Below are 13224 nucleotides of genomic sequence, written 5' to 3' on the forward strand. Positions count from 1 at the left end.
CTTCATTAGCTATATGGCTACCAAATAGAGTAGTGAGTAGAGATAGGTTCCAGGTTTTTGTGTTAGGTACCCATAGATCAGAAACAGAGTCAGGGTAAACGAATTTGCTGTCTTGAATGTTAAGAAGACTGTGGATGTCTTTCCAGAAAGGACACCAAGGTTCGGACTATATACTAGATGCCGACGCTTTGGATTCCTGCCAAACTTTTGGTCAGCGTTCACTTTTTGAGCCAGCTCCTTGGCGAACTCCCGGCGGCGGAAACCTTGGCCAAATAATTGGCAGCCCGTATTTTTGTAAGGCTCGTCCAGCACCATCCAAACAGTCCCAAAGATGGACACCGAGGGCGAGGGATTCGTTGGGCCGGCCCACCAGGAATTCAGCGTCGACCCCGTAGTGGACACGCGTAGTCTAAAAAAATCTCCCCTGTGCTCATCTCCCTGCTGTGGGTTTTGCGCTCGGGAAGGGGAAAATCGCTGCTGCTCGGTGCTCACTGCAGGTACGTTTCTTGTCCCCAGCGACCAGCATCCGCCTCGATTCCTCCCGCTACGCAGGCGCCTGGCCCTCTAGATGTTACGTGTAATCGGCTTTGTTGCGCTCCGTTCTTGGTAGATCCTTTTTGGTGATTCTGGAGGTTTCTTTCAGCGCAGTATGATCAAATCTAGGGTTCTTACCGCTGGCGCCTTTGCCGATTTAGGCGAGACCTATTATTCAAGATTTCTTTTTTAAAATTCTTGCGGGGTTTCTTCCCAAGAAAATCGCACCGTTTCCGTGGCCGCAATTATGTGTAGGATATCTCCGCTTGCTTCCAAAGATCGTACCCTTTCTAATGCTGCATCTTTTTTTGTTGAAGAAACCCCCGCAATCGTTTGAAGAAATGCTTCCTGTAACTCTGCGGAAGGATCCTTAGATTCATTTGCAGCGAAACTTTCAGACCTACTGGCTTCTTCGCAGACCTGACCGTAATTGGATGATTGGCATAGCTAGTCAGTGCTTGTAAATTTTTGTAGGGACGGTACTAGTTCTTAAATGACTCTGCTACAACTACATCCTTGTAGTTACCCCAAAGAAAATTAAGAATGCTTAGCACTCCAAGTAGGTTAGGCATTTCGATTGGCAATAGCTGAGATAGATATGCCAAATACTGCAAATGATACATTCATTCTTTAGTTTATTTATATCAGATAATACGAGTTCTTCTGCTAATAGTCTTTGGTGGACTACATCTTGGGACTCTCCAATTAATTCGACATGTTCACTGAATCCATTATGAAAGGCTAGGTTTAGGTCAGAAGCAAAAAAGCTATGCGTGATATCTAAGTCAATGAACAGCTAACTACTATTCAACTTTTGAGTTCAAGCAGAGTTCAACACTCCAGATTATGTAGCAACCCCTACCCCCAAATTAACTAAGTAATGAGCCCTAACTAACGATGTTAATCTTATGTCTCGGCGGGCTAATGCTAGGCATATCTCATGCTTTGGAATTCAGCAATGATGACGGTTTGCTCTTTGATTTTACTTAGATAATTGATTTCTTGCCTTCTGTTCACCCTTAATAGTAGCCCAATACTTTAGGTTCCTTTTGTTTGGCTAGGTATTAGTGTTCTGGTCCATGCTGGATTTGTTAGGAGGATTCATAAATTTGAATTGATGAACTGTTGGTCTCCATTGAAGTAAAATCTATTCTTTTATCACTGCTAGAATCCATCAACCATGATGTTTGATGACGACGACGATGATGTGGACCCGGGATTTAATGTTGTTGATAACTATCACTTTGAGGATGGCGATGGCGACCCTGTTTGTTTCAGTGTTTTGCCTCTAAAGTTCGGTGAGATTGGTGAAGTAGCATGTCTTGATTCCAAGAAGGTTCATTTGCAAGGGCTTGCGGACGGTCTCCTCCTTAAAGTGCACAAAGAGGTAGTGGCTTGGAGGGTTGGACTTGACAATGAGCAGCCAAAGATCTTGGCGCTTTCAAGTGAGGGCAAGTGGATAGAATTGTTGAAACCACGGAAATGCTACGAGAATACTGTTCGATCTATATTGATCACGGTTCAGATGCTCCACTTTGTAAGGAGGTGGCCTAGAAAACGAAAGACAAGCCTTTTGGATCACCTGTCTGAAGTTTTCAGGTACTCCACCCACATGCTTCTGCCTTATAAGTATATTATTGTCAGGTCATTAGTAACTCATATGGTTTATGACTTGCTTGTTTCTTTGTAGTAAATTTGACAACAAGCCTTCTGAATATGACTTAAAGAAGAACCGTTCCATAATCAAGCTGTTTGCAGAGAAGGATCCGACCTTGATGAAGTCAAAGGTATGCATACTGAATCTCGATGTAAACATAGGCTTGTAGTACTATATTCGCATGCTTTAGGCACCAATCGGGGTGCAGGAAATTTCATGGGGAACGATTCCTGCAGGAATTCTTGCAAATACCCAAATTCCATGCTTTGGTGGCAGGTGATTTAGTACGTGAAGGTATTGAGACGGACGCACATGGCTGCGGTGTTATAGTGGCATGAGGGGGGGGGGGGCACACACGGTCCAACACTAGCAACATAAGGGGATGGTCTACGTCTGGAGTATGAGGGCAGGGGTGAAAAGTTATTCTATACAGATGTTGTTATTGCCTAGGTAGTCATTGGTGTGTTCGTGTTTCTGTGCATGTTAACACAAGCCTGTCGGCGGCTCCCATATTCACAAATGACAGTAGCAGATTGCAGTGCATAATGACTGCGGATGAGGTGCACAGCTGAGTATGCTAGGATTATATTAAAATTAAAGAAACCTAGAGGTAGCTATTATCTTGTTATAGAATTATAAATAAGAAGTATAACTGTCTCATATCAGTTAGCTAGTGTCCCATCTATATAAGTAATGAATTAAGCTAAAAAGAACAATCTTTCTGGAGTGCCCCATTTATACAAGTTTTCTTGTAATCAAGCCATCCAAAATATAAATATGGTGCCATTATAACTCCCAATGCATAAGATCTGCTTCTCTCGATCCAGCACTAATGCACGGTATTGCTATTATGGGGCTGCTCCACGCTCCCACCTAGGCCCACGACTATATGTGGTGAGAAGGTTGTCAGGATTGTATTATGGATCATTAGGGATGCATGAATTACAATCATACAATCCCATGCAGGCAACATGATGCAAATCGGATCATAAGTAGAGCAGTAAGAGTATATAGGGTGGGAAGTATGATAAAATGATCATGCTTATGATTGGTGGGATAATGATTCTGACAACAGGCTATTGAAGCATGCAAAATTTGATACACCCTTTCCTGGTTTGGGTTCTGTTAATCTAATTGGTTATATTTTTTCTATGCATGTACTATCCTTTTTGCTGTAAATAATTAATTTATAGAATTTAAATGATGTAAGATTATGATAAATTTTTAACTGAACTTGATGTATAAGTGCAACAACATTAATAGACACATTAGTCAAACATATGAATATATCTTGTAGACTACTTATGTCAATGCACAGTTGCACAATACAACTTCATGAAACATATATATGTTCTCAAATCTGGTAGGAGTCGTGATCCTACAATCTTGACCCGTCAACTGACAACTTTGACTGTTCATTGGTAAAGAAGACATGGTTGTATACATTACCCTCTAAAATTCTTCAATGGATGTGTTTCCATTGATGTCATGCCAGTTTACTTTGGTCATGTCCAGTGGGATCACGTAGTCCAAATATAAGTATATATAGCAAGTCTTTGTAGTGACGTGTGCTGTGATGTCATGTTTTATAAGTGGCTTGTGCAACAAGGATAAGTTGTCACTCATTCTTTCGGTGGTTGTAATGTTGGTTCGTTATTATGTGCAACTTGTGTGGTGGTAACATGGAATCTCTCGGACATGTTTGATTTACCTACCCCTTGAAGTTGTACTTACTTGGGATATGGTTCGTTTACTTAATCCAGTAAATTTAGCGGCAGGGTTGGAATGCAAAATATTGTGCTTTTATATGTACCTATCATCTTGGTGGAAAAGTATGTATTTAGACTTTGTGCACAGAAACATACCATGTAGTGCCATGTGGGGCACAACCTACAGTATGCGGCAAGCCCATGTGGCAGCCTGGCAGGAGGCCAGGCGGTGCGGTACATCCTTTAGACATGCATCACTAGGGATTAGCTTTCCCTTCAGATGTGTTTCCTTGAAATCAGGGATTAGCGCAGTTTGTCCTTAGTAACTTCGGTTGCATAGCCTAGAGGCATGTGGCATTATAAACAAATTAAGTGGATAATTCCCAAAACTCCTTTGGTTCCAGTTGACATGGTTAGTACCTATTGCCCCTGTTGAGCACAGTTACAACTTACAACCTTTGTTCCAATCCTCTTCTGCGAAAACCCGAAGGAAATGGAAAGGAGTTGCTTGTTATTGCAATGATTTCGGACTTTGTTATTTACAATTTTCTCTGTTTATTTAGTAGGTGTCTTGACATGACTTTTTTTGCAAACAGATTCTTCAAATGTTTACTGAGAATACCTCCAGGAACATCAGAGAGGTACATTATGAAGCTACTCTTCTGATATCTGAACGTAAAAAAATCAGAACAGATATGCATTCTTTGAATTTTTTAAAAATACTGTCGAATCTTGTCATCGTAGCAGTTTTGTACTTATAATTTGAACCAGTCCATTTTACAGGCTGTGCGTACCAAAGAGCCGACTGTTATGAGCAGTAGTGACGACGAAGAAGACTTGGACAATGATAGTGATGATGATTACAGTGGCCAAGAAGACAACCGTGATGCTGATTATAGCTGTGATGATGACGATAGTGATGATCAAGACAATGATGATGAGAAGAGCAATGATGATTACAGCTGCAATGATGACGATAGTGATGATGATGGTGATATTGGCAATGTTGGTGATGATGATGGTGAAGCTGGTACTGATAACTTATGTGCGATATGTGACAATGGAGGGAAATTGCTAAGGTAAGGATGCTTAATAATTGATGTGATCAACATTTGCATTGGACTGTGCGACAGTGAGGGTAGTGTTAAACCAATTGATCATGTGTTTCTCTGAAAACCTTAGCATTTTTTTCTTGGCTAGTTCAGAAAGGCGGAAGATATATATGATTTAATGGGCTATGCATATGGGATGAATGTGGCACTCCGTCTAAAATAAACCAGATCATACCCTGCGCCATCTGCGGGAAATTATGAAAAGTAATATGCGAAAAGTTAGAAGCATCCAAAATTATTGATCGAGTGCAAAGACCATAAACTGAATTTGTGGTGCATGGAAAGATACAACATTTGCAGTTGCAAACTTAGGCAGAGTAACACAATAGTTAAAATGATTTGTTTACCATAATCATGGTTTTAAAGGCGCCAAGGCGTCCCAAGGCGATGGGGGGGCGCCTCAACGCCTAGGCGCTCAAGGCGCATTGCAAGGCGACGCCTTTGAGGCTGCCTTGCTGGAAGCAAAGCATCAGCTAGGTAGGATGAGCAGAGGCAAGCAGAGGCAAAGCAGGCAAGAAGAAGTGCATCACATACACACACCAGACACCACCAAGGCACCAAGAGAAGCTGTCATGGAAGCTGTACATTGTTTCCCCTCTGGGAGAGGGATGCACCAATGGGAGGAGTCGCCAGAAGCTTGGCCGGAGCTGGGGAGGCCGGCAGATGAAGGAGCAGCAGCAGATCTGGCTAGAGTTGGGGAGGTCGCGTGAGAGGAGCTCCCCCTCTCTCTCTTCCCTCTCTTTCCCCTATAGATGGCCCTCAATTTCCCCCCCAGCCCGCCATTTCTTTTTTCCCCTCCTGCCAGCCCAAAGTTTCCCGCGCACAGAACAGAGGCGTCCAGATTCTTGCAAGGCGGCGATTTCGCGCCTAGGCGACGCCTTTGGACGCCTCAGAGACGCCTTTGGACGCCTTGGGCAGAAAACAAAGGCGACGCCGACGCCTTGCCCTCCTGGAACGCTCGGACGCTTAAGCGTCGCTTAGGCGACGCCTTTAAAACCATGACCATAATAGGGGAACATTAGTCACAAAGAAAACCAGAGGAATAATTCTAAGTTTCTTGATATGGCCAACTTATATGAGGCTCAACCATGTCGGGCCTAGTAGTTCATATAAAAATGAGGAGTCATTGTATATGAAAAGAACTGTATATGTTTAATACAAAACAAAATCATTAAGTTTATGGAGAATTTTTTGTGCGGGGTACGACAAAGAAACCATTTTGAAATGTATGAATCAGGTAAATAAGTTTAATGCACATAGGTAGAGGCTGCTTTTATTCTCCCAAAAGTTCAGTTCAACAAAACAGTAAAACTAATTATTTAGAACTGGATGGAGTAGTTCTTAAATAGCCGAAATTTGTTCTTGCAAATTGTAACCAAGCATGTAATAAAATATGCGTTGATGACATATCATAAATGGTTAATGCACAATCTTAAATCGACGGAGATGGCATACACCCTTCAAGAAAAATTATATGGTAAGGTAATTTAGTAGAGCTTCAGTTCAGTAATTAATATAGTCTGGTAGTAGACCCAAATAATTTGTGCTACATCACACTATATGGCCCAAAACGAAAAGATTGAATTTTTCAACAGGGGAAATTACCATTCTACCCACAAATATGCCCAGAACTTTGCTGAACAGTTTTTTTTCCTACCGATCAGTGCAGTCTCGTTTGTCGTTGATCGACGAACCCTAGTGTCGTCAAGCCCATCCTCCATCTCGCCGCCTGCCGCCATCGAGCTTGTCTCCTTCGCTCCTAACTCCCGTATTGCCCGGCCGTCCCCCACCCGTGGCCGCTGGTCAGGCCCCCATGACTGCGGGCTGCAGGGTCGCAGGGTGACGCCCCGCCCTGTGAGCAGTCCAAGCCCTGCACCAACGCTTCTGGCCGCAGTCATCGGCGTCGATCACGGCGCTGAACAGCGACTTGGCCTGGGTCCCCAGCAGGGCATTTCTCCCAACCTGTTTTCACAGTTGATGTGAAGTGATCCGTTTTATAGTCTGTAATTCATGTCCCCGCCATTTGTATAGGACGAATAATAGTTCTGCTACAAGCCTACAAGAATTGATGTTCTGGTGTACTCGTACGCTGAATTTTTGGATCACCGGACACAAGTTGTTGACAGAGATTGCTTCAGTTTCAGAAATTTCAGTAAAAATTTGGTACACACAGACTGCCTGGGGCCAACATTTTATTAGAGAAATAAAAACTGCTGAAATCTGGACGTAGGATGGTCATCGCAAGTACAAAGGTGAAACTTTCCATTTTGGGCCATGTGGCGTGCTGTGGCAAATGGGTTACAAAATTATAATGGTATTGGGCAAAGGCACATTTGGGTGGTGTGTTTTGGCAAATGCCTGAAAAAAACGGTGTCCTCTAGCAATTTTTCCCTTCAGCTGAACACTGGGTTTCATTTAGAAATGGAATGGGACCGGGGAGATGTCTCCCTGTGAATCTAAAAAAAATTCTTATTACATTATGATTGCAGCTTCTCGTCCAGTTAATTAACCAATCATTAGAATAATACTACAATGGTCAAGAAGTTAAAACTTCAAATGAGTAAATCCCAAGTTTACCGACTGAGTGGGACTTATAAAAGGAGAAGGGGAGGGAAAGGGATTAGAGTTAAAGATCCTATGAGGAACATGGACAATTCGATTAGTTGGCTGCGTTCAGTGAAGGCAAAATGTTTCAGTTGCCCTTAGCGAGGTATGAACGGCAATTGTTTCTTGCGCAATGTTGTGTTGAAAGGGAAGAAAACACTCCAGACTAATGGAGAGGAGATATCGCCAGTGTCTGTTCGGTACATCTGTGGCGACCAAAAAAAAAGCAATGGGAGCCAGAAGAAAATACGCTGTATGTCTAATGGGCTGCACCTAGTCCGCCCATCTGCTAAATAGAACGCTTGAAGTAAACATGAGTGTTGCATTGGGAACTAATTAATAGTGTTAACACAATGTTGCCGTGGGATTAGTTGGTGATTAGTATCACATAGACGGTGAGGTCAATAAAAAATAGAAGAGATGATGTATCATAGCTGCATAAGTAAGTAGGATGATGTGGCATACTATGATTGCTCGGTGAAGATCGATGATGTGGATAGCTTGCATGTTCAGAGAATTGCGTTTAGTGGGTTGCTCTAATTTAGATATTATAGATAATACTGTGAAGAGTTAATGATTAAGGGTCTGATTTTAATACTGTAGAAGGTTCATGATTAAGGTGTACGTATAGTATTGTAGAAGGTTCAAGATTAAGGGTGTGTGTATGTAGTTAGTGAACCACACATTCATAGGAATATGCTAAGATAACATGTGGCTCCAAAGGTAATGCTAAGATAACATGTGGCTCCAAAGGAATATTCTAAGATATCATGTTAAAGACACTAGAAGATCTCATTTCTGTTGGAGATTGTAAACGTAATCTCCTTTATTTCCCTAGGAAAAAAAAGTCATTAATAGCCTGGGTCATCTATTTCCTATTTTTGCAATAGAGCATATATCTATATTTCTTTCTCTCATTTTCAGCTCTTGATTCTTTGCATTGATCATATGATGACCTCTACTTCTCTTGAACAACCCATGTGCTATTGCCAGATGTCTTAGTGTGTAGTGGCATTTGTAGTACCAACCCTTTTTTTTCTTATTGTGGAAACTGTTTAACAAAATCGAGAAACAATGTTGCTTAAAGGTTGACTGAAATTGAAAACTTGAGAAAAGTATGAAAAGAAAGGAAAAGGAAGAGGCACCACACTAGAAATCTAGAATACACCGGTAAACCTCTAGGTACCAGCTAGCCTAGCCTGGGGACTTAAGATTTGCCCAAAATCCAGCAAATTGAACAAGTAGGACGTCCATAAATTCCATGGAGAGTCTTTTTTGTGTCAGTAACCTATAAACTTCATCAGGCATATAGACTGCTTTTGTTTAATCAATATTTTGATTATATTCTTGATTTATGTAGCTGCGTAGGACAATGCAAAAGGGCCTTTCATCCCAGAGAGAAAGATGGAAGAGAATCTAATTGTGAAACTCTTGGTTTAACTACTGAACAGCTAAAGGTACTTTCAAGGTTATGACTAACTTGTCCTGCAGCTCTTTTGTTTTCCTGGTTCAAATTTGTGACGGCCATTTTTACATATTCACAGGAAATTGATCAATATCTGTGCAAGAATTGTGAGTATAAGCAACACCAATGTTTCAGTTGTGGAGATCTTGAGCCATCTGATGGGCCAAATGCTAAGGTAACATCTTGCATCTTTTCTTATAAGAATGTGAACATGTGTATTGTTGGGATCACGGAGCCTTCTGTAGCTGTGGAGTTCTCCTGTTGAAGGATAATTCTTACCTTCATATAGTGAGTATGCTTGTTGCTTATTTTCTTTTCTATTTAGTGTTAGACAAACAGCAACTTGTATTACCAGGGGGCCAAAGGCCACATTTTATAGTACTCTTACTACAAAAGACTTGGCACAACTGAACAAGAATAGTAAACCTAGACAAATACGGACTCATAGAGACCTAGACCAATACTAATACTCCTTGACATTTAGCACCCTTCATCACGTGCCTTACTAACTGAAAACATTCAAATCCAGTTTCATGATTTCTTTCATTCTCATGTATTTTGAATTCTGAGCAGCTGAGCTGTGTTGTTATTGGTGCCTTCTTCCTTTTGTGCTTTTCTGTGAGGCATAAGCCTCCATAAATACAGCTACACGGGGGGGAAATATGCAGGAAACCCTTTATACAAGGGGATATTGAACAGTTACTATAGGGAAAGTATATACATCTCAAGCACTGATGTGCATGTGATTGAGGCTCATGGGTATAATCCTCGAGTGTGTTCCAATGAAATTACGATACGAAGTCCCCAAATTACGATACGAAGTCCCCTATCTGAATCTTTATTCTTTTCATATCCTCATAGTTATTGGCCTTCCAAGTTTCTTAATTGTGCATTCTTCTAGGTGTTCCAATGCTATAAAGCATCTTGTGGGCACTTCTACCACCCCAGTTGTATTGCCAAATTACTTGAGCCAGATGACACTGATGGAGCTTGTATGTTGGAGAAAAAGATTGCTGCCGGTATGTCATTTACATGTCCTGCACACTGGTGCTCTAAATGTGGAAAGATGGAAGACAGCGCTAAAATAGCGCAATGGCTTGCGGTCTGCAGACGTTGTCCAGTGTCATATCACAAAAAGTGTTTGCCAAGGTGCTCTGTGTTTTTGAACTTAGTTGCTTATAGTTTATATAGTTTGTGTGATTGTCTCATTCTCATTACATCTAATGGTTTACCACAGCGACATTTCCTTTGAGAGCAAGCGTGGCAGAAGAATACGTGCTTGGCAGCTGGATGATGGAAGGGTTATCATTTACTGTGGGTATGTTAACTCTTGTTTGTTTTGCAAAGCTTTAACTCACTTGCTCCTTGGAATAAATGTCTTCTGTCTAAATCTCACAGATACCATAAACTAGAAAAAACTACTGGAACACCTCGCAGAGACCATGTAAAGTTACCTTCTATTACAGAAACGGACACCATTGGATCACATTGCATGGACCATACACCTTCTGTTGCAGAAATTGATAGAACAAGAGATCGTTCTAAGAAGAAAGCAAAAGTGACTGGTAAAAGGAAATTGAACATCGATCAAGGCTCAACAGGAACTACGGAGATGTCAAACAAGCTATGTAGAGAAGAAGCCGACCAAACCCAAAAAGTAGCTACGAATAACTCAAGGGAACATATTAGTCGAGAAGGGACAGGCGTTCTCAAGAATGACACCACCCATTTAAATCTGGTGCACAATGATGAGCAGAACAACTACATTGTGGAAGGACAGGCTGAAGGTGATAAAAACAACACCAAATCTGGAAAAGAGAAAGAGACTCATAGGGTAGAAAATGGATATGAACATGACTTGATACTTGAAAAGGAGAAGATTCCTGAGAAGGGAAGTAATAAATCTGGTTTAACTATTGGGGGGTTTGCATCAGGGCATGTTGATGGCCGCTCTCGAGAAAAGCTTGCACATGTGAAGACAACTACTTCAAACAGAATAGGTACCCAGCAAGACTCTGAATGGGATGGTGACCAACAAGTTGATGGAAGCTATGCGGGCAAGCAGGAGCTAAACAATCCCCAGTCCAATGGTACTCACAAAGCAACAGAAATAGATACTTCAGGTGACAAATCAAGAATGAGACAGGAACACAAGGAACAGGCAACTGATAGTAAGATTTTGAACTTGGAAAGGAACAGAGAAAAGTTTTACATAAAAACTGAAAGAGATGATTGTCGCAAAGCTCAGGATCCTCAGTGTCTTCGTAATCACGAACCGGATGCTCTGGATTACAAGTTGAGAAGCCGTGATCTTGGTAGTTCTTCCACATCAAAAAGTCATCCTCGGCATAATGATGATCAGAGCGCTTCAAAGACTGAACTCAGATCCAGAGACGGTAGGGGATCAGGTAGAAAAGAGTGGAGGAATAATATGGGAGTGAATTCTTATAGGGGCAATTCACCCTCGGAGAGAAGACACCCTCAAAAGAAATCAAGGGTCAATTCTCCGGAAGGCCGAAGAATGGACTATGATAACTATCATGCTAGAAGCAACGACCAACACAATCGTCGTGAGGATTATTCCAGTGATGCTGATGGTTATAGGAGGAGGCAGAATCGTCGTGAGGATTATTCCAGTGATGGTGGTGGTGATAGGAGGTCGAGTCGTCGTGAGGATTATTTCAGTGATGGTGGTGGTGATAGGAGGAGGCCGAATCGTCGTGAGGATTATTCCAGTGATGGTGGTGGTGATAGGAGGAGGTCAAGTCGTCGTGAGGATTATTCCAGTGATGGTGGTGGTGATAGGAGGAGGCCGAATTGTCGTGAGGATTATTCCAGTGATGGTGGTGGTGATAGGAGGATGTTGAGTCACCGTGAGGATTATTGCAGTGATGGTGATGCTGGTAGAAGGAGGCCGAGTCCCCAGCACAGTGATGGTGATGTTGGTAGAGGGAGGCTTAGTCCCCGGCAATCAGAATTTTCTCCTCCCGCTTCATATCCGACAAGAACGGAGTATGGTGGTCGCAGAAGGCATGATCCCCCTTCATATGATGGAAGGCATGACCCCTATATGAACTCAAGAGAACCGGAACATGTAAATTATGCAATGGACCAAAGAGGCGTTCCCTTCCATGGTAATCCACCCAATGTCCAGTATCATGAATACACCGACCTCGAGTATGGCAGACACAACACTCCTCCTGTTGATAGGTATCATCTCCAAGAGGACTCTACTGGATTCTATGGTGGGCATTTCAGCGATTACGGAGAGGGATCAGGTTATCGACAAAGGAACAGATTAAACCCGGAAGATAGGGCTTTGTCTTGTGGTCCGGTTACGGAAAAGTATGCCCTACGCCTTGACCTAACGAACCATCATCCAGTAAGAAGGCAAGGTGGACTACCGGATGCAGGCTTCTCGCGTGATGCTTGGTGAGACGAGTACTTATATAGATGAGCCCTCCTGCCAGGTAGGTTGCTAATGTTGTGATTCTTGTCCCAGTCAGCCTAAAAGCCCTGCAGGAAAATCAGCTGTTGAACCTTAGCCACCAAGCATGTATCCTTATTATTAGTCTGTAAGAGTAGAACGGCTTGCTTCTGGCGACTTAGAGTTGGTTGTTCCCTACACTTGGTTCAGTGTCACGCTTGCTCAAATGGTTTAAAACCCAACACCGAACTGAATTGTCAGTCAACCGAACTGCTGGTACCGAAATCATCGGATGTGAAATCACTCCTCTAGTTTACGCAAAACTGGTGTTGCAGCTCAAATCTTTTTCTATTTGTATGGGAAAATGAATATTCTGCCGAGGGGAAGTTGAGAGAAGAATAAAAGTAAGCGTAATGATGTTGCTGGAAAAAGGTGTTTTTTGTAAATTTGCAAGGGCCCAAAACTCCCCAGATCTCTTCCCTAGGACGTGTTGACTAGGTAATTCAACGGGGAAATGGAATTGGATAAAGAACAGGCACGGCAATGTCCTCGACAGGGTCGACTCGGTGTGCTTCTGGCCTTTCACCCGGTCACAGTTACTCTCCGATTCTCTCACGTACAAGCTGTGTACGAGTAGGACGACGATAACGAGCGCGAGCAGAGTTCCGATCAGGTTCACGTCAATCTGCTGGACAATTCGATCGAAGCTGCTTCTC

At 42.4% G+C, this 13224-nt stretch overlaps 1 protein-coding gene across 2 annotated transcripts; it reads left to right on the forward strand.

Annotated features, from left to right (window-relative positions):
* The first annotated feature begins 359 nt into the window (after nt 1–359).
* On the forward strand, nt 360–12831 carry LOC127318614 (uncharacterized). Of its 2 annotated transcripts, none has more exons than XM_051349098.2 (10): nt 360–497; nt 1703–2133; nt 2225–2321; nt 4497–4541; nt 4672–4979; nt 8977–9073; nt 9161–9256; nt 9983–10230; nt 10319–10399; nt 10480–12831. In XM_051349098.2, exons 2-10 carry the CDS (start codon nt 1715–1717, stop codon nt 12515–12517), a joined length of 3429 nt encoding a protein of 1142 aa, XP_051205058.1. In that variant the 5' UTR covers nt 360–497; nt 1703–1714; the 3' UTR covers nt 12518–12831. The 2 variants fall into 2 exon arrangements, with proteins under 2 accessions (XP_051205058.1, XP_051205059.1); XM_051349099.2 differs by having other exon boundaries at nt 4684–4979.
* Nucleotides 12832–13224: the final 393 nt, after the last annotated feature.

This window comes from Lolium perenne, chromosome 7 (genome assembly GCF_019359855.2).
Source record: "Lolium perenne isolate Kyuss_39 chromosome 7, Kyuss_2.0, whole genome shotgun sequence".
In the NCBI taxonomy this organism is placed as follows: Eukaryota; Viridiplantae; Streptophyta; class Magnoliopsida; order Poales; family Poaceae; genus Lolium; species Lolium perenne.

Coding starts and splice junctions, on each gene's coding strand:
- LOC127318614 (XM_051349098.2), top strand. CDS start 1,715: ATGATGTTTGATGACGACGACGATGATGTGGACCCGGGATTTAATGTT. Junction 4,980..8,976: donor AATGGAGGGAAATTGCTAAG/GTAAGGATGCTT, acceptor TGATTTATGTAG/CTGCGTAGGACAATGCAAAA. Junction 9,074..9,160: donor TAACTACTGAACAGCTAAAG/GTACTTTCAAGG, acceptor ACATATTCACAG/GAAATTGATCAATATCTGTG.